Source organism: Dromiciops gliroides, chromosome 4, assembly GCF_019393635.1.
Source record: "Dromiciops gliroides isolate mDroGli1 chromosome 4, mDroGli1.pri, whole genome shotgun sequence".
In the NCBI taxonomy this organism is placed as follows: domain Eukaryota; kingdom Metazoa; phylum Chordata; class Mammalia; order Microbiotheria; family Microbiotheriidae; genus Dromiciops; species Dromiciops gliroides.
Window position 1 is genome coordinate 483,588,157 of NC_057864.1, and position 14,453 is coordinate 483,602,609.

At 57.9% G+C, this 14,453-nt stretch overlaps 1 protein-coding gene across 1 annotated transcript; it reads right to left on the minus strand.

Moving 5' to 3' along the window:
* Positions 1 to 585: 585 nt before the first annotated feature.
* On the minus strand, positions 586 to 13,798 carry EIF2B5 (eukaryotic translation initiation factor 2B subunit epsilon). The gene is made up of 16 exons (XM_043962469.1): positions 13,438 to 13,798; positions 11,094 to 11,218; positions 8,748 to 8,933; positions 8,451 to 8,628; positions 8,240 to 8,320; positions 8,028 to 8,105; positions 7,520 to 7,832; positions 6,511 to 6,656; positions 6,225 to 6,363; positions 6,021 to 6,137; positions 5,701 to 5,808; positions 3,758 to 3,848; positions 2,764 to 2,887; positions 2,245 to 2,370; positions 1,551 to 1,661; positions 586 to 1,425 (listed from the first exon to the last, which is right to left on the minus strand). The coding sequence occupies exons 1-16, from the start codon at positions 13,603 to 13,605 to the stop codon at positions 1,360 to 1,362; spliced, it is 2,157 nt and encodes a 718-aa protein (XP_043818404.1). The 5' UTR covers positions 13,606 to 13,798; the 3' UTR covers positions 586 to 1,359.
* Positions 13,799 to 14,453: the final 655 nt, after the last annotated feature.

Sequence of the window (14,453 nt, forward strand, 5' to 3'; positions counted from 1 at the left end):
GCCACCCGACTAATGGCAGTCAGCCAGGCCTCCAGCCCAGTGCTTGGCATGTACCAGGGCAGCAGAATCATCCTGGCAGGAATCATGGCTAACTTCTCCATCTCCTCTGGCTCCTGGGACTACCTTGAGCCAAGCATCAGAATTCATTCTTAACGTCCAGCTCTGCGCTTTAACCGTAACCGTCGGGGAAACTTAGCTAAACCACTTGTCCTGGCTTCTTGCCATACTGTGACAAGTGCCTTAAGGCCTCTGAAGGTTAGCATGATCCCAGGCCCTCCTTGGCTCCATCGGGAGGCCACTTGATTGTCCAAACACATCTTGCCCCTTCCCAGCCCAGGCCTTCCCACCCTGCTGTCCCCTCCCCCGCACTTGGAGGCGAGGGCCTCAGCTCGAAGCCCTCCCTCTCTGAATGCCTTTAACACTCATCAATCTCCTTCCTCTGCCATTTCTTGGCTACTGTAGCTGGACCGGTCATTTGTGTTTGCCCTTATCCTGCCCTACCAGCCTCCGGGAGGGCAGGGACAGCCTTCTTTTTCCTTTGTGCTCCTCACAGGGGCTGCCGGAAGCAGAGGGGCTTAGAAGGGATGGAACAGCCAAGATTTATTTGTTTCCTGGTCATGAGGCACAGGAGGGGCCTCCCCTCAGAATCCCTGCTTTCCAAGGCCCCCACAGTGGGTGGTGACAGCCATGCTTACCCACCACCCTCCTGACTGGATGCTGCCGGGCGGCAGACTATTCAAACAGCAGCACAAGGAATCCCACACAGGTCGGCCAGGGGAGAAAGCCCCAAGTTCCACTTCCCTCTGTCCGGCTCTGCCCAGGCTTCACGCCCCCACAGCTCCGGGCCTGGAGGGAAGCTCTCCCCAGGCCCACAGCCAGCCCCATCACCATCCCTTGCTCCACCTGGTGGGTCTGCTACCCAAGGGGGCTGTCTCCACACCCCCCTGAAGAGCCAGTTAAGGCAGAGTGGGCAGAAATAAAACACACTTTGTTTAAAACTGTCAGTGCAAGCAGCAGAGAGCCCCCCCGTCACTCGCTGCCATCCCCCAAGAGAGGTTGAGCAAGCACAGGTGAGCCTGTGGTCCTTAGAAAAATATCTTCCTGGGGATGAGATCTGTTAGAGAGCCAAGCCCTGCACTTGTCTCTGGGCAGATGTTTCTTCCTTGCAGGTTATCAACTCATCCCCACACCCCAGATGCCATTGCTGATGGGGGCCTGGGGCTTCTCACCGGGGGGGAAGTGCCCCCTAAGTCCCAGCCCAGAGGGTGGCTGCTCATGTCCGGGCTCCCTCATCCACACATGCCCGTTCCCAGGGATCAGGAGGGGAGGCCCCATGCATGGGGCAGCCCCAGGAGAGCCTCAGTCTTGCTCATCTTCCGATGACTCCTCTTCTGCCTCCTTGAGCCACTGGATGAAGTTCTGCAGCTGTGGAGAGCAGAGCAAGGGGCTCATGGAGGAAGGGCCACAATCCTCTCCTTGGCCCCCATCCCAGGGTCCCGGCTGGGCCCTGGCCCAGGCAGGTCCTGGCTCCCCGGCCGGGCCCAACTCACCCGCTGGTTCTTTCGGAGCTGCTTGGCCCTGTCAGACACGTCCCTCTGATTGAACCACTGTAGGATGGTCTCCTCAGCAAGAATGTCCAGCTCGTAGAATGTCATTAGCACCTGGGGAGGGCCCCAGGAGGCAAACTCAGTGGCTGAAGCCTGGCTCTGGCTCTGGCTCCCAGGGAGGCTGGCCTATGGCACCTGGGGCTCCTCATGTGGTGCAGGTCCCCTCTCCCACCTCTGCCTCTTTTAAGCCCAGACCCGCTTCAGGGACCCTAAGGCAGGCCGCCACCCCTGGCCCAGAGATGCTAGTGTCTGTCCCTTCCAAAGCTCCTCACACCTACTCTCTTCTCTGTGTGCCCACTGCTGTCCCCACTCATGGGCCACTCTCACTGTCCTTAGTCTCCCAGGTAGCCCCGGGCCTGGCACTTTCCCTCCCTGGCTTCTGCTGTCTCAACTATCACCTCCTAAGCAGACAGTTGGGGGAAGGTTTCATGCTGGCTCTGGGACAGAAACAGGGCTGTCCTCTCCTTTGTCACCCCAATGACCTGTGTGTGTGTGTGTGTGTGTGTGTGACACAGACACAGGCAGATGTGGCTTCTAAACCTCCAGACTTGGGTTTCTCTGTTCCCCAATGCCTTCCAAGGCCTCCTTCCCTTCCAGGTTGGCCCTGCCCCACCCGTGGTCCGGAGAGTCCAAGCACCTTGGCTAAGGAGGTAACCAGGCCTTCATGTTCCAGGAAGAACTCCTCAATAGCGGCCAGCGCTTGCAGATGGTCTCCTGTGCGCTTGATGTAGTTCTTGAACACGGGGCTCCAGGCCCGGAGCAGCTGGGGAGGAAGCAGGGACGCCAAATGAGGGAGGCCTGGCCCAGCCGGCGGCCCCGGGGCTTTTCATGAGCCTGGCTTGCCTTGGGGAGCCCATAGAGGCATCCCTTGCAGCCTCCTCTTCCTTGTTCTGGAGGTTCCATTGAGCCCCCTGAGCTGTTCTCCTCCTGTGGCCCCTCTGCCCTCCCTGGCATCTCATCCCACCCCACGCTGGACCCTGAGCTCAACATGGAGAAGAAAGGAGAAACTGAACGGAAGGAGACCCAAGGGTGCTGCATGTTCCCTCCCACCATCCAAAGCCTGAGCAGGTCATGCCAGTGACACTCCCTGGTGTGGCTGCCCAGGAGGGGAACTGCCTGGCTCCGGCGGAAGCAGACAAGGAGGAGCTCTGCTCACAGGCAGCAGGAGGCCGCAGTAGCGATTGGGATCCAGTTGTGCGTTGAGCTGCTCCAGGGGGAACTGAAGGACAACTTGGCTGAGCACCTGCATCACCTCCTTGAGGCTGATGTTGTAAGCGTACCTGTCAGAGGGAGATCCAAGAGGCTCCAGGCGGGGTTCTGCACACCCCAGAAATGGCAGGCGAGGCCTGGGGAGGCTGGGCACGGCTGCCTCCTCTGCCCCCGGGCTCTGCCACGAGCAACCCCCCTCACCTCCAGGATGCTGAGGAGAGGTGGGGGGGGCATTCTGAGGAGACTCTGACCCCCTCCTCCTCAGCTGCCTTCCCACACATCACACGAGATACCTGTGTGCCCTGTGCCCATGTCTCTTCACTGCCCAGGCCTGCAAGACTCTCTAGCCTCACCTCTGCCAGCGAGAACCCCGCGCTTCTCTTGTGGCCCCCTCCCTCCTCAAATGACCGCTCACTTTCTCTGCTTCTCTGCTCTGCCCCCAGAAGCCTCTACAGCTCCAGGCCCAGTGTCCTGCTCTCTGAGCCCCACGAGGGACAGCTCACAAGCTGCACTTTGTAACCTGGGGGTTCTGGGCACACTTAATAAATACTTGTTGAACTGAACCACTGCCATGCTTCGTCAGGAAGGGGCACATTCTCAGGCTGCCTGACACTTACGGTGTTAACATGACCTCTAGGTGCCCCCTCTGATTCCACTCCAATCTAGAACCCTCTTAGAACCTGCGGTATGTCCCTGGTTCCTGGGGCAGTGCTTGGTGTGCAGTGGGCAGGAGTAAAGGTGCTAACTTTGTTCCCAGGTGAGGACACTCCCTCCCACTGCAGAGCTGCCCTTGAGCTTGTCCGATGTCATGTGGCCGGGGCCTCGACTGCTGGCTCTGAGTTTCATTGCCTCAGTGACTCGGTCTGTCCAAGCTGCCCCAGGAGCCCAGCTCCTCAGGTGGGGCCTGAGCAGAGTCCTCACTGTCCCCTTGTCCTTCTTACTTCAGGGAGTTGATCTCCAGAACCAGGTTGTCACAGGAGATGTTCTCCTCTCGGCCCCGCTGCAGTGTCCCCACCACTTCATTCTGAAACACTAAACCAGAGAGAGGGCTAAGCCACCCGCCGGCAGCTCCTAGAGACAGCATTCGAGGCCCATCTCACCAGGCTTGTTCTCATGTGCTTCCCATTCTAAACACTACACACAAGGCCCCACCTTCACCCCGCCCTGACCTGTAAGAGTCCAAAGCGGGGTGGAATACAGGGGGGACCTGACCATAAAACCTGCCTAGAGAAGAAAGGGGGACAACAAGGGTCTCCTGGGGGCAGCTGGGTCTGGACCTGAGGGAGGTCTGGCCAGAGATAAGGAATGGGCAATCATCTTCATGGAGGTGGGCACTGAAGTGAACCAGATGTCCAGAGATAGTACAGAGAGGTGGGCCACAAGAGGCCTTGGGGAACAGTCTGGGAAGGTGCCGAGGATTCTGGGACGGACCCAAGTGAGTGTCTAGAGAAGCAGCATTGGCCTGCTAGGGTTCAAGAGGCAGCAAGCGCTGCTGATGGGTTTTCTTTTTTCTTTTTTGCAGGGCAATGAGGGTTAAGTGACTTGCCCAGGGTCACACAGCCAGTAAATGCCAAGTATCTGAGGCCAGATTTGAACTCAGGTCCTTCTGAATCCAGGGCCAGTGCTCTATCCACTGTGCCACCTAGCTGCCCCAACAGGTTTTCAAAAAGCAGGACAAGTAAAGGAAGGAGATAGGGACAGGAAGGGTCCCAGGGAAGAGGGAGAGGGAGCATTTTCTTAGCCAAGGGGGGCTAGAAGATAGAGGGGAGGGGCTGCCTGCTGCACGAGGTTCTGGAGGAGGCCGCTCTTGGAACAGGAAGGATGGAGAAGGGAGTGTGGGACACCAGTGCCCCAGAGCAGAAGGCACATAGGGGCCTCTGTCCCCTCAGCCACAGAGAGGGCCAAGAGGGGAAGAGGCCGGGCAGCTAGGGTGAGATTTGAACTCAGGTCCTCCTGACTCTAGGGTGAGTGCTCTATCCACCTAGGCACCACCTAGCTGCCCTGCAAACAAACAACCTCTTTTTTTGGGGGGGAGGGCAATGAAGGTTAAGTGACTTGCCCAGGGTCACACAGTTAGTGTCAAGTGTGTGAGGCTGGATTTGAACTCAGGTCCTTCTGAATCCAGGGTCAATGCTATACCTACTGTGCCAACTAGCTGCCCCCTGCAAGCAACCAATCTCACAGAAAGGTGGCTGCCAGATACCAGCAGTCAGGATAGGGCCGTGGCCTCCAAAGACAAGATGAACATGGAAGTCCACGTGGGGTGGAGGTGGTAGCAAGGAGTATCCCTCCTGCCGGGAAACAGCACCAAGGGGTGTGGGACAGCTTTCAGAGACCCTGGGTGGGGGTTAATCGAAGAGACCATGGGACTGGCTGAAGGAGGACCAGAGCCTCGTTGACGCCACAGGAGGGGCTCCAGCCAGTGCTGTGGCGGATGGGAGAAGGGCCGCGGGTCAAAGCTGAATGTGCAAAACGGGGCAGGGGCCTGAGTACGGAAGGTGGATTGGTGAACACCACCGGGAAATCTCCCTGCGCTGGGCACACCGACTGTGCCCGCCTGGTCTGCCCACCTCCTCTGGGACGCTGTGACTGAAGGGCAGGGTCCCCAGGTTTCACCCATTCACCACCAGCCCCACTGTGCTCTGGGACTTCCCCAGACCTTCCCATCAGCCCCTGTGCTGGGCACCTCCTCTCCTGCTTCTTCATGTGTGGTGTCTTTCCCCATTGAGAGCAGGACTTTGTATTTGGATCCCCAGAACTTAGCCCCCTGCCTGGCACAGAGCAACTGTTTGTTGACTGACTGACTGACCTCTGAATCTCTCTGTAAAGCAGGAGCCTGGCTTGTGCTGGTCCTGGGCCCACCCCGCCTCCCTCTGTCCCTCACCTTTAATGTCATCCAGCTGTGGGGAGCCTGCCCGGCTGTCCAGCTCCTGGGAGCCAAGACTCTGCTCACTGTCACTGTCGCTCTCTTCATCAACGTTGACTGTGAGTCCTGGATGTGGGGGTGAGGGGGAGAGGAAGAAGTGCTGATGCTGGGGCGGGAGGGATCTGGGCTGCCCAGCACGCAGGAAGGCCTTGGGAAGAGGCGGCTGGGGATGAGGCGAGTCCCTGGTGTGTGCCTCAGTTTACCTTCAGGCAGCGCCCACACTTGCTATTTTACAAACCTAAGGCACTGGCAGAATGTCCCCGAATGAGAGGCCTCACCCCACAGGCTCTGCCGCAGCTCCTCCTCTTCATCGTCGTCCTCCTCCCTGGGCTTTGCTCCCTCTGCCCTCCAAAGGTAGCCCTGGCCGGCAGCGCCCACTTCGGACGGGTTGTAACCTGCAAAGGCCCTGCCTGTCAGCAGGGATGTTTCCACCCCCGCCCCGCCACCGCCAAGGAGTCACCGCCTGGGAGCCCCACCCCAACCTGTCGCCTTCATGCGCTCTCTTCTGTCCGCTCCAGAGTCGTCGCTGAACTGGCCATCGTCTTCCTCCTCCTCCTCGTCGGGAGGATGCAGTGAGATGACCGAGCCTTCGGGCAGCTCGAGGTCTGGGCCCACCACCACCTGGGCAGGAGAGGGGGGTCAGGCCCAGGCCCATGGACCAAGGGCCATTTCCCCCTAGGGCTTCCCAGCAGCCTGGGGCGCATCTGACCGAGTCTGGGGGTGAGGACCACGCCTTCAGGACAGTGTGGCTACTGCCCTATCTCTCACCTGGGAAGTGAGGACACAGCGTGGCTTCAGAGTAACCCGTTCCTTGACCTCAGCATGATCACACAGGAGAGACTGATGAATCTGTGCCCCACTGGCCACCCGAACACCTTGCCATAAGTAGGCCCGGTCCAGGATGACGTTGTCACCTGGCTCAGAATTGGAAGGATTTCTGGTCATAGGAAGGTCTAATGCTGAACCAGAATTCCTCTTCACACATGGTGAGGTGGGGAGGGGGCCGAAGGCTCCGAACTGGCCTCCCCTACCCTTCCCACTCGGTCCAACCCAAAAGGCCTCCTTCCCTCACACCAAACTTTCCTAGTTCAGCAAGGTCCCTCCCCCACCCCTTGACCTCCCTGTCAGGTATGAAGAATTCAAACTCTTAGACAAATGGGTCCCATCTGAGACTGTCTACAAGGTCCCCCTGGCCTCACTAAGTGCAAATGAAACGTAAGCAGGCAAAAGCCTGCATTTCCCTGCACGCCCTCCTTAACACCCCCTCCAGATGGAGCTGGAGACACAGAGGTGACTCAGTGTTCCCAAAGGGTGGGCCGGTGGAGAGCCAGTTCTGATAGGGAGGACCCACCAAGTTAGAGGGCCCAGGAGGAGGACAGGACCGCTGACAGACACCACCCCTGATAACTCGGCACCCCAAGAGCAGATGAATTAGGGTCGGAAGGAACCTCAGAGATGACATGAGAAAATGGCTTCATTTTACAGATGGGGAAACTGAGGCCCAGCAAAGACAAATGACTGACCCTTGGTCCTAAAGGTGGCAGAGAACTAGCATGGGGAGGATTCCAAGGCAGGTCCTCTTTCTACTGGATGACTAAGGGGTACGCAGCCCAAGGCTTGCAGGAGGCAAAGGGATGCCCGCAAGGATGCCATCATCATACCAGGGCACCCCCTCCAGCCCTTATGGTCATGCCCAGAAGAGATAATTACACTATGCTAGTGATCTGTGAGGGCCACATGACCCCAGGCCCTCCCTCAGCGGCCCTGCCAGGCTCACCGACGCGGCAGCCGGGGCCGATGACGCTGTTCTTGATGGAGCAGTTGCTGCCGATGACCGTGCCGGCGCCCAGGAGCACGTTCTCCTCCAGGACGCTGCCATGGCCCAGGCTCACCTCCCGCCCCCAGTAGATGTTATGTCGGGAGTGGGTGCAGCTCTGGGCCGGGCTGTCAGTGAAGTTCATCTCTGGGGTGAGGGGATAGACCCAGCGGCGAACAATGTCGGCGCACACCGCCTCATACATGCGCAGGTTGGACACACGGGCTCCGTACTCTCGGGTTGTGACATGCATGTGAATGTGGTTCCCCAGGACCTAGAGGACCAGGCAGGCAGCAGCATGAAGAGAGCAGCCCAGGCAACTCCCCAAAGCCTGTCATCCATCTTGGTACCCAGGTCTGACATCCCTGAGGCCTGACCAGCTCTTTGGGCCCAGGACCCACGCAGGCAGAGCCTCCATCCTCTTCCTGCACAAGAGAAGCCCTGGACAGAATGGCCTTTGACCCTTTACCTCCTCATTCACCAACAGGCCTCGCACAAAGTCGTCCCGAGTCTGGTAGTCAAAGTTGTCAGTGAAGAGTTCAGCCACCTGTCAGGTTACAAGTACTCACCTGAGTTGGTCTGGGAGCAGCCTGTGGCTGCCCTCAGACACCACCACACCTGGAGAAGGGCAGCAGCCCAGCGGGGCTTCCTTGGGAGGATGAGTGAGCAGAGTGGGCTCACCTGAGGGGAACAGATGCTGATGTGACAGTCCAGCAGGTCGTAGCGAATGTCCACTCCTTCTCCACTCCCCTGAAACAGGCTCTATAGGAGGAAGTGGCAGGGAGGGGTCTCGTGCTTGGTCCCTCCAGCCAAGGCAGGCTGAAAGGCCAGTACCCCCATCCCACCCAGCCTCTCCCCCTTCCCACTGCAGGGGTCCAAAATGGCCACACACCAGGGGAAAAGAGAAGCGCCGGAGCCCCTGAGTCTTCTGGTAGTGCAGAACCCGGTGGGTGGCACTGTCCATGGCCACCACAATGTTGTCCTCTGGGCACCGGGTGGGGTGGCTGGGGGATGACTCCTTGAAGATCATCGTCATCACAGATACATTCTTCTCCCGTTTCCTTCTCAATCTGCAGAAGTGAGGAGGGAGAAGGCTGCAGACCGCGGACATGCATCCCGGGCCCTGACCATCCACCATCCCAAGCCCCAGCCACAGGCAGGCTGGTGTCCAGCAGTCCCCCACTCACACCTGTGCTCCTCCAGGGCACGGGTGATGTTGATGTTAGAGATGACGTCCCCATAGACAAGCAGGAAGTCCGAGCGCACCAAGGCCTTGGCGTCCACGTCTCGGAGCACATCCCCCAGAGAGCGGTACATCTCTGAGGTCACAATGCGGACCACATTGGGTGAAGTTGGGAGGCACCACTTGGATCTCCTAGGGAGAAAGGAAGAGAATGAGACTGGCCGCAAAGACAGCAGGCATCTTTGTGCTCCTCCTCATCCAGTGCCATAACAAGTCAACCCCATGGACATTTATGAACCGATGATAGTGTTTGCAAGGCACTAGGGATACAGAGACGAAACCCAACCTAGTCCCTGCCCAAGGGAACTCGGAGTCTAGTGGGGGCAGTGGGTATGGGGAATAACAAGGACACCCAAACAAGTGAGAATGGGACAAAGACAACACACTCTAAGGAAACTTGAGGGGGGAGAGGTCAGTCAGGACCGAACGTAAGGAAGGCTTCAGGGAAGTCGAGGTGCTGAAGTTGGGCCACAAGGGGACCAAGGATTCCAAGAGGTCACATGAAAAGAGAATGTTTCAGGCATGAGTGGAGGCCTGAGCAAATGCATGGAGGTGGGAGAGGACGGAGAGAGACAAACACCCAGTACTAGAGTCTGGCTGGAAAACAGACCCAAGGAAGAGGAAGATGGGAAATCAAGCTCGATTGCGGAGACCTGAATGGTAACCTTTAAAGAGAAAATCGTTTAAGGACCTGGAGCAGGGAGATGATGTGGCCAGACCCGCGACACCCGGACTGCAGGGAGACAAGCAAGGAGGCTAGGACGGTAGCAGATGAGAGGTGACGAGCACCCAAGCAGGGAGGGGTAGGTGAGGAGAAAGGAAAACTGCAGAGGCATTGGCTGGACATCAGGGCAACGGGGTGAAGCTGGCACTGGCCAAATGTGGGCCCCGGTGTGATCAACATGGCAGCGAAGTGCGCGTGCTTCTCCCTCCTGTGATACCTTTATCAATGACTTAAACAAGGCCACAGGGGGCTTGGCACAGAGCTGGGATGGAGAACAGTCACCACGGGAGAAGCAGAACCCAGCTGGCCCATGTCAAATGATTCAACCTGAACAATCCCATACAAGAAGGAGGGCGTGTGGCTAAGCACAGGCGACCCAAACAGTATGCCCAGACTGTGTGAAGTGGGCCATGGTGACACGGCTGCAGGGAAGAGAAGTCCAGTGAGTGGCCTTGGCCCATGTCAGACCCCAGCTGGGCTGGGGTGGTCACTGTGGCCACCCCAGTCTAGGAAGAGTACTGAGAAGCTGGAGAGCCTCTGGGAGGGTAGCCAGGATGGCGACAGGGTGAGGATCAGCAGCAGGCACTGGAGATGATTCACCGAGAGAAGCCCTGGGCAGGCTGTCCCACGAAAGAGGGAGAAGTCTGGATCTGGGATCAGACCTGTGCCTGAATCCCAGCCCTGTGACCTGTCTCTTTGGGGAGGCCACATTTCCTGCTCTAAAATGTGGGGGTCCTTACAGCTTGAAACCAAAGATGAACTGACAGATTTTCAGGCAGCCTGGTGCCAAGAGGACCTAACGCCCTTCTTGGTGGTTTTCCCAGCCCCCGCCCACTTGGCGGAGCGTCCCCAACTTCAAAGAAGTCTGCAGACTATAATTATGACTTCTGGCTTCCTGGGTGTCTCCGACCTTCTTTTATGGGCTGGAGAGGGAGCAACACTCCCACCCTGCCTGCATGGCACGGCCCGAGACCACAGGGCACGGAAAAGGTGCTAAGAGCCCTATCTTGGCCCAGTGTAGGCCCATACCAGAGGCAGCAAGAGGCATGGTGGCGAAAGCACTGGGGATGCAGTTCAGAGAGATTGGATTTTAGTTCCATCTCTACTGAGTCCCTAGATTTCTCTGAACCTCAGTCTCTTCATCTGTTAAATGGGGCTAGAGCACTATAGAACTCAGTGTCACAGGGTACTATGTGCATCTCCTGACATGTCTACTCTCCTAAGAATCCCGGGACCTGCCCTTTTCCAAGGGGCAAGAGAAGGAATATAGAGGAAGGAAAGGCAAGGGGTGGGGGTGGTCGCTGGCAGACCAGCAGCTCCCTGGGCCAGCCACAAGAATGGGCTCTGGAGCTCGGTCCTGCTATGGGCCACCATACGTGGACAGGAAGCGAGGGAGGCCACCAGGGACTCTCCGGGGCTCTGGGCCTGGCTCTCCTGACAGCTACAGGCATTTGAGGGGGCCTAAAAGGGCCACCCCTTCCCTCACAACCTGCAGCCGTCCCGCTCGGGAGAGGTGGACAAGGCAGCCAGGAAGTGGGGACGGAGACAGAGCAGGAGCAGGGCCTTACTGTATGTGCTCTTTGATCTGCGGGGCCTTCCAGCAGCAGAAGACAAACGTTTCCTGCACCCCTGTGGCCGTCAGGAACTCCAGGGTATAGTCGATCAGGGCCACGTTGGCCAAGGGCAACAGGGCCTGGGGATCGGAACAGAGAAAGCCTTAGTGGGGGGAGCCTGTGGATGCCATCCCTCCTCTCCTCCTTCCAGCCCCGACAAGGCTGAGACTGGAGGCTGGCTTCCTATGGGGAGCCGGAGTCTGAACAAAGCTGCTGCTTGTTCAGAGGCGTCTGGAGCACACAAGCAGGGAAGCCTGGACCGGATCGTCTTCCAACATGCTTTCCAGGCCAGAGGAGACCATGCATGGGCCCAGACACCTCCAGGAAGTGGGGGAGAAGGGGAACCTCATCCTCCCTTGCTCTTCTTCCACGACAAAAGCAGAGCCTAGGGCCTCATCCCTGTCAAGCCTCCTCACTTGTCCTCAATTGCCAGGAACGTCCCCAAGAGGCACAGTGTTAGAATGAGCAGAGGTGGCCATGGATTCAGGAAGTCAGTCCTGGGTTCCAGCCAAAGAGTCAGAGGGACCTGCCTCCCAAAGATCTCTCCATCCATATGAGAAGAATGTGGAACTGGGCATCCCCGGTTTCTAGTTCAAATCCTGGCCTTGCACCTGACTTACGACCTATTCGACCCCGAGCAGCACTGCATGGTGCTGGACTCAGCTTCCTCTCCACCTCTCTGCCATCCACCATATGGGGTCAGACCAAAACAAACCCATTTGGGGCTGTGAAGGCCGACGCTGGAGCCAGCAGGGCTGCCGGAGATGGCAGAGAACAGGATGGGGGCAGCTCTTGGGACTCACAGCTCTCTCCCAAGCCCCCAGTGCTGGCCCTCGTGGCACGCTTCCCGACTGTCCAGCAGAAGGACTGAAGGAGTCAGAAGTGAGCCTTTAACAGAGAGAGGGCTCTGGCAGCTGGACCTTGGAAACCAAGTCAACTGAGCCTCTACCAGTGGGAACGGACAATCCCTGAGTCTTTAGAATTGTAACCATCTCTCCTGCGGCAAAATGAGACTGTTTTCATTCACCTTAAGTTTCCCCATCCTGATGAACAGAGAAGCAAAGCTCAATTTATATAAACTGACAAAAATGAGCCAGGAAAAAAAGCCAGTGACTTCCACAAAATAAATGGAAAGAGGTGCAGCTAGGTGGCGCAGTGGATAGAGCACGGGCCCTGGAGTCAGGAGGACCTGAGTTCAAATATGACCTCAGACACTTGACACTTGCTGGCTGTGTGAAATTGGGCAAGTCACTTAACCCCAATTGCCTCACCAACCCCCCCCTCAAAAAAAACCCCAAAACCAAAAAAAAAAAAATAAATGGAAAGAATGGAATAACTCAAAACAAGAGTTTTGAGATTACGATAACCAAGCGTGGCCCCCAGGAAGAGACAGAAGACGCCCCTCACTCTCCTGCCTGGCAGAAGTGGGAGACCACAGGTGAGGAGCACTGAATACAGCAGCAAACTTTCTGGACTTTCTTATTACATGAGGGATGGCTCTCTGGCAAGGGATAGATACAGGAGGCCATCTGAATGATATAAAAGAGAGAGCAATCAAATTTAATCTACAAAGTTTCTTTTTGGAAACTTCTGGGGCACTGACAGCTCCCTTGTTAGCTCCTGCCAGGGCTCCACGGTGGGATAGAGACAAACCACTAGGCATCTAGGGCCCCCAGTGCGTGACCCCCTCCCTGTCTGCTCTGGTCGGCCCTGCCCTCCAAAAAGGTGAACCAACAAGTGCCAGGAGCCCGGCCTCCCCCTTGGGAATGGGGGGAAGGGCTGCCTTCAGGTGAGGGAATCAGTGCCAGCATAGAGTCCCCTCTCCGAGAATCACCCACCCCGGGGAAGGCACAGCCTCAGGGGGTGTGGGGGCCACACGTCTGCAGATGCGGCCGAGCCCCTCCTGGGCACTGCTTCCCAGGCATGGACGCTGGGGGGTGGGGGGGAAGGTAACGTGGCTGCGCCCTCCTGGGTCCATCCCCTACCTCCCGTGGCCCAGCCGGCCTGGACATCTGTCCGCGGCCACCATATGTAACTAGCAGGCGCATGTCCTCTGCCCCTCTCCCCTGAGGGTGCCCCCCCGGTCTCTGGGGGTGCTGCCTCTCTCTGTTCCTTAGGACTGTCTTCTCCACAGGGGAGGGCGGGGTACTCTACTGGCAGGGGCCCAAGCCCCCGCCCTGCGCCCCCGACTCCCCGCACTCTGCGCTCCCCGCCCCCTCCCCTACGCTGCCCGGGTCCCCCCCGCTCTGCGATCTCCGCTCTCCGGGGTCGCCCCTCTCCCTCCCTCCCCGGCGCTCACCCGGGGCCGGTCCTTGGAGATGGGGAAGAAGCGGCGGTTGAAGCTGTCTGCCACCAGCACGGCCTGCAGGGGCGGCGGCGCCTCCTCTTCGGCGACCCCGCCGCCGCCCTGCCCGCTGCCGCCGCCGCCCCGCTTGCCTCCCCTGGAGGCTGCCGCCGTAGCCGCCATCTTCGCCAACTGTTGCCGCTTCCGCGAGGCCGGCTGCTTCCACCGCGGCCCAGAAGGGACAAAAAGGAGCCGGGGCGACGAACGCGAATCGTTACCAAAAGCCGAACGCGTGTACTAGTGAGTGTGAACGTGGGGAGGAGGGAGAGAAGGTGGAGGTAGCGAAGCGCATGCGTACTCTGGCCGGTCGGCCTTGCCGGCCTGCCTCCGGGAGAAGGGCGGGACTGGGCTGTATTCCCCCCACCCCCTCGCGCAAAGAAAAGCTGAAGTGATCGTGCGCACTGCTAGACGGGACTTGTGGACTCCATCGAGGGGTCCAAAAGTGCATTCTGGGAATTGTAGTTCTCTGACGTTCACGCGGTCATTTATTTCTTCAGCATGATAAGATTGAGAACAGATGACGCTGGAAGAGAGCGTGAGGCTGACGACGTTACGCAACTCTACTTCATTTTAATCTAATTCACGCGCAAACGTGATGTTATTGGTCCTCTTCGAAAACGGAGGCCCACCACACCAACAACAACTAGGCCGATACTACAATACCACAATACTACGGGCTCTGCAGTGTCCCCTACAGAGATAGTAGTAACTCCCATGTCTATTTCCCTACAACAACCCTGTAATGTTGGTATTATCCCCATTTTGCAGGGGAGGAAACTGAGGATCGGGGATCATAAATTCAGAGCCGAAAGAGACCTTAAAGGTCATATTCTAGCCCAACCCTCTCACTTTGACACATGGGAGAGTGACTTGTCTAAAGTCATACAGGTAGTATGCTTCAGAGTCAGGATTTGAATTCAAGGCCTGGGACTCCAGAGTCTTACCTTGTAACACACCTAGGCTTTCTGATG

Excerpts from the sequence above, each read along its gene's own strand:
- EIF2B5 (XM_043962469.1), bottom strand. The coding sequence starts at position 13,605 with ATGGCGGCTACGGCGGCAGCCTCCAGGGGAGGCAAGCGGGGCGGCGGC. Across the intron at positions 6,657-7,519 it reads CGGCCCCGGCTGCCGCGTCG|GTGACAACGTCATCCTGGAC; the intron begins GTGAGCCTGGCA and ends ATTCTGAGCCAG. Across the intron at positions 3,849-5,700 it reads ACAGCTGGATGACATTAAAG|TGTTTCAGAATGAAGTGGTG; the intron begins GTGAGGGACAGA and ends TCTCTGGTTTAG.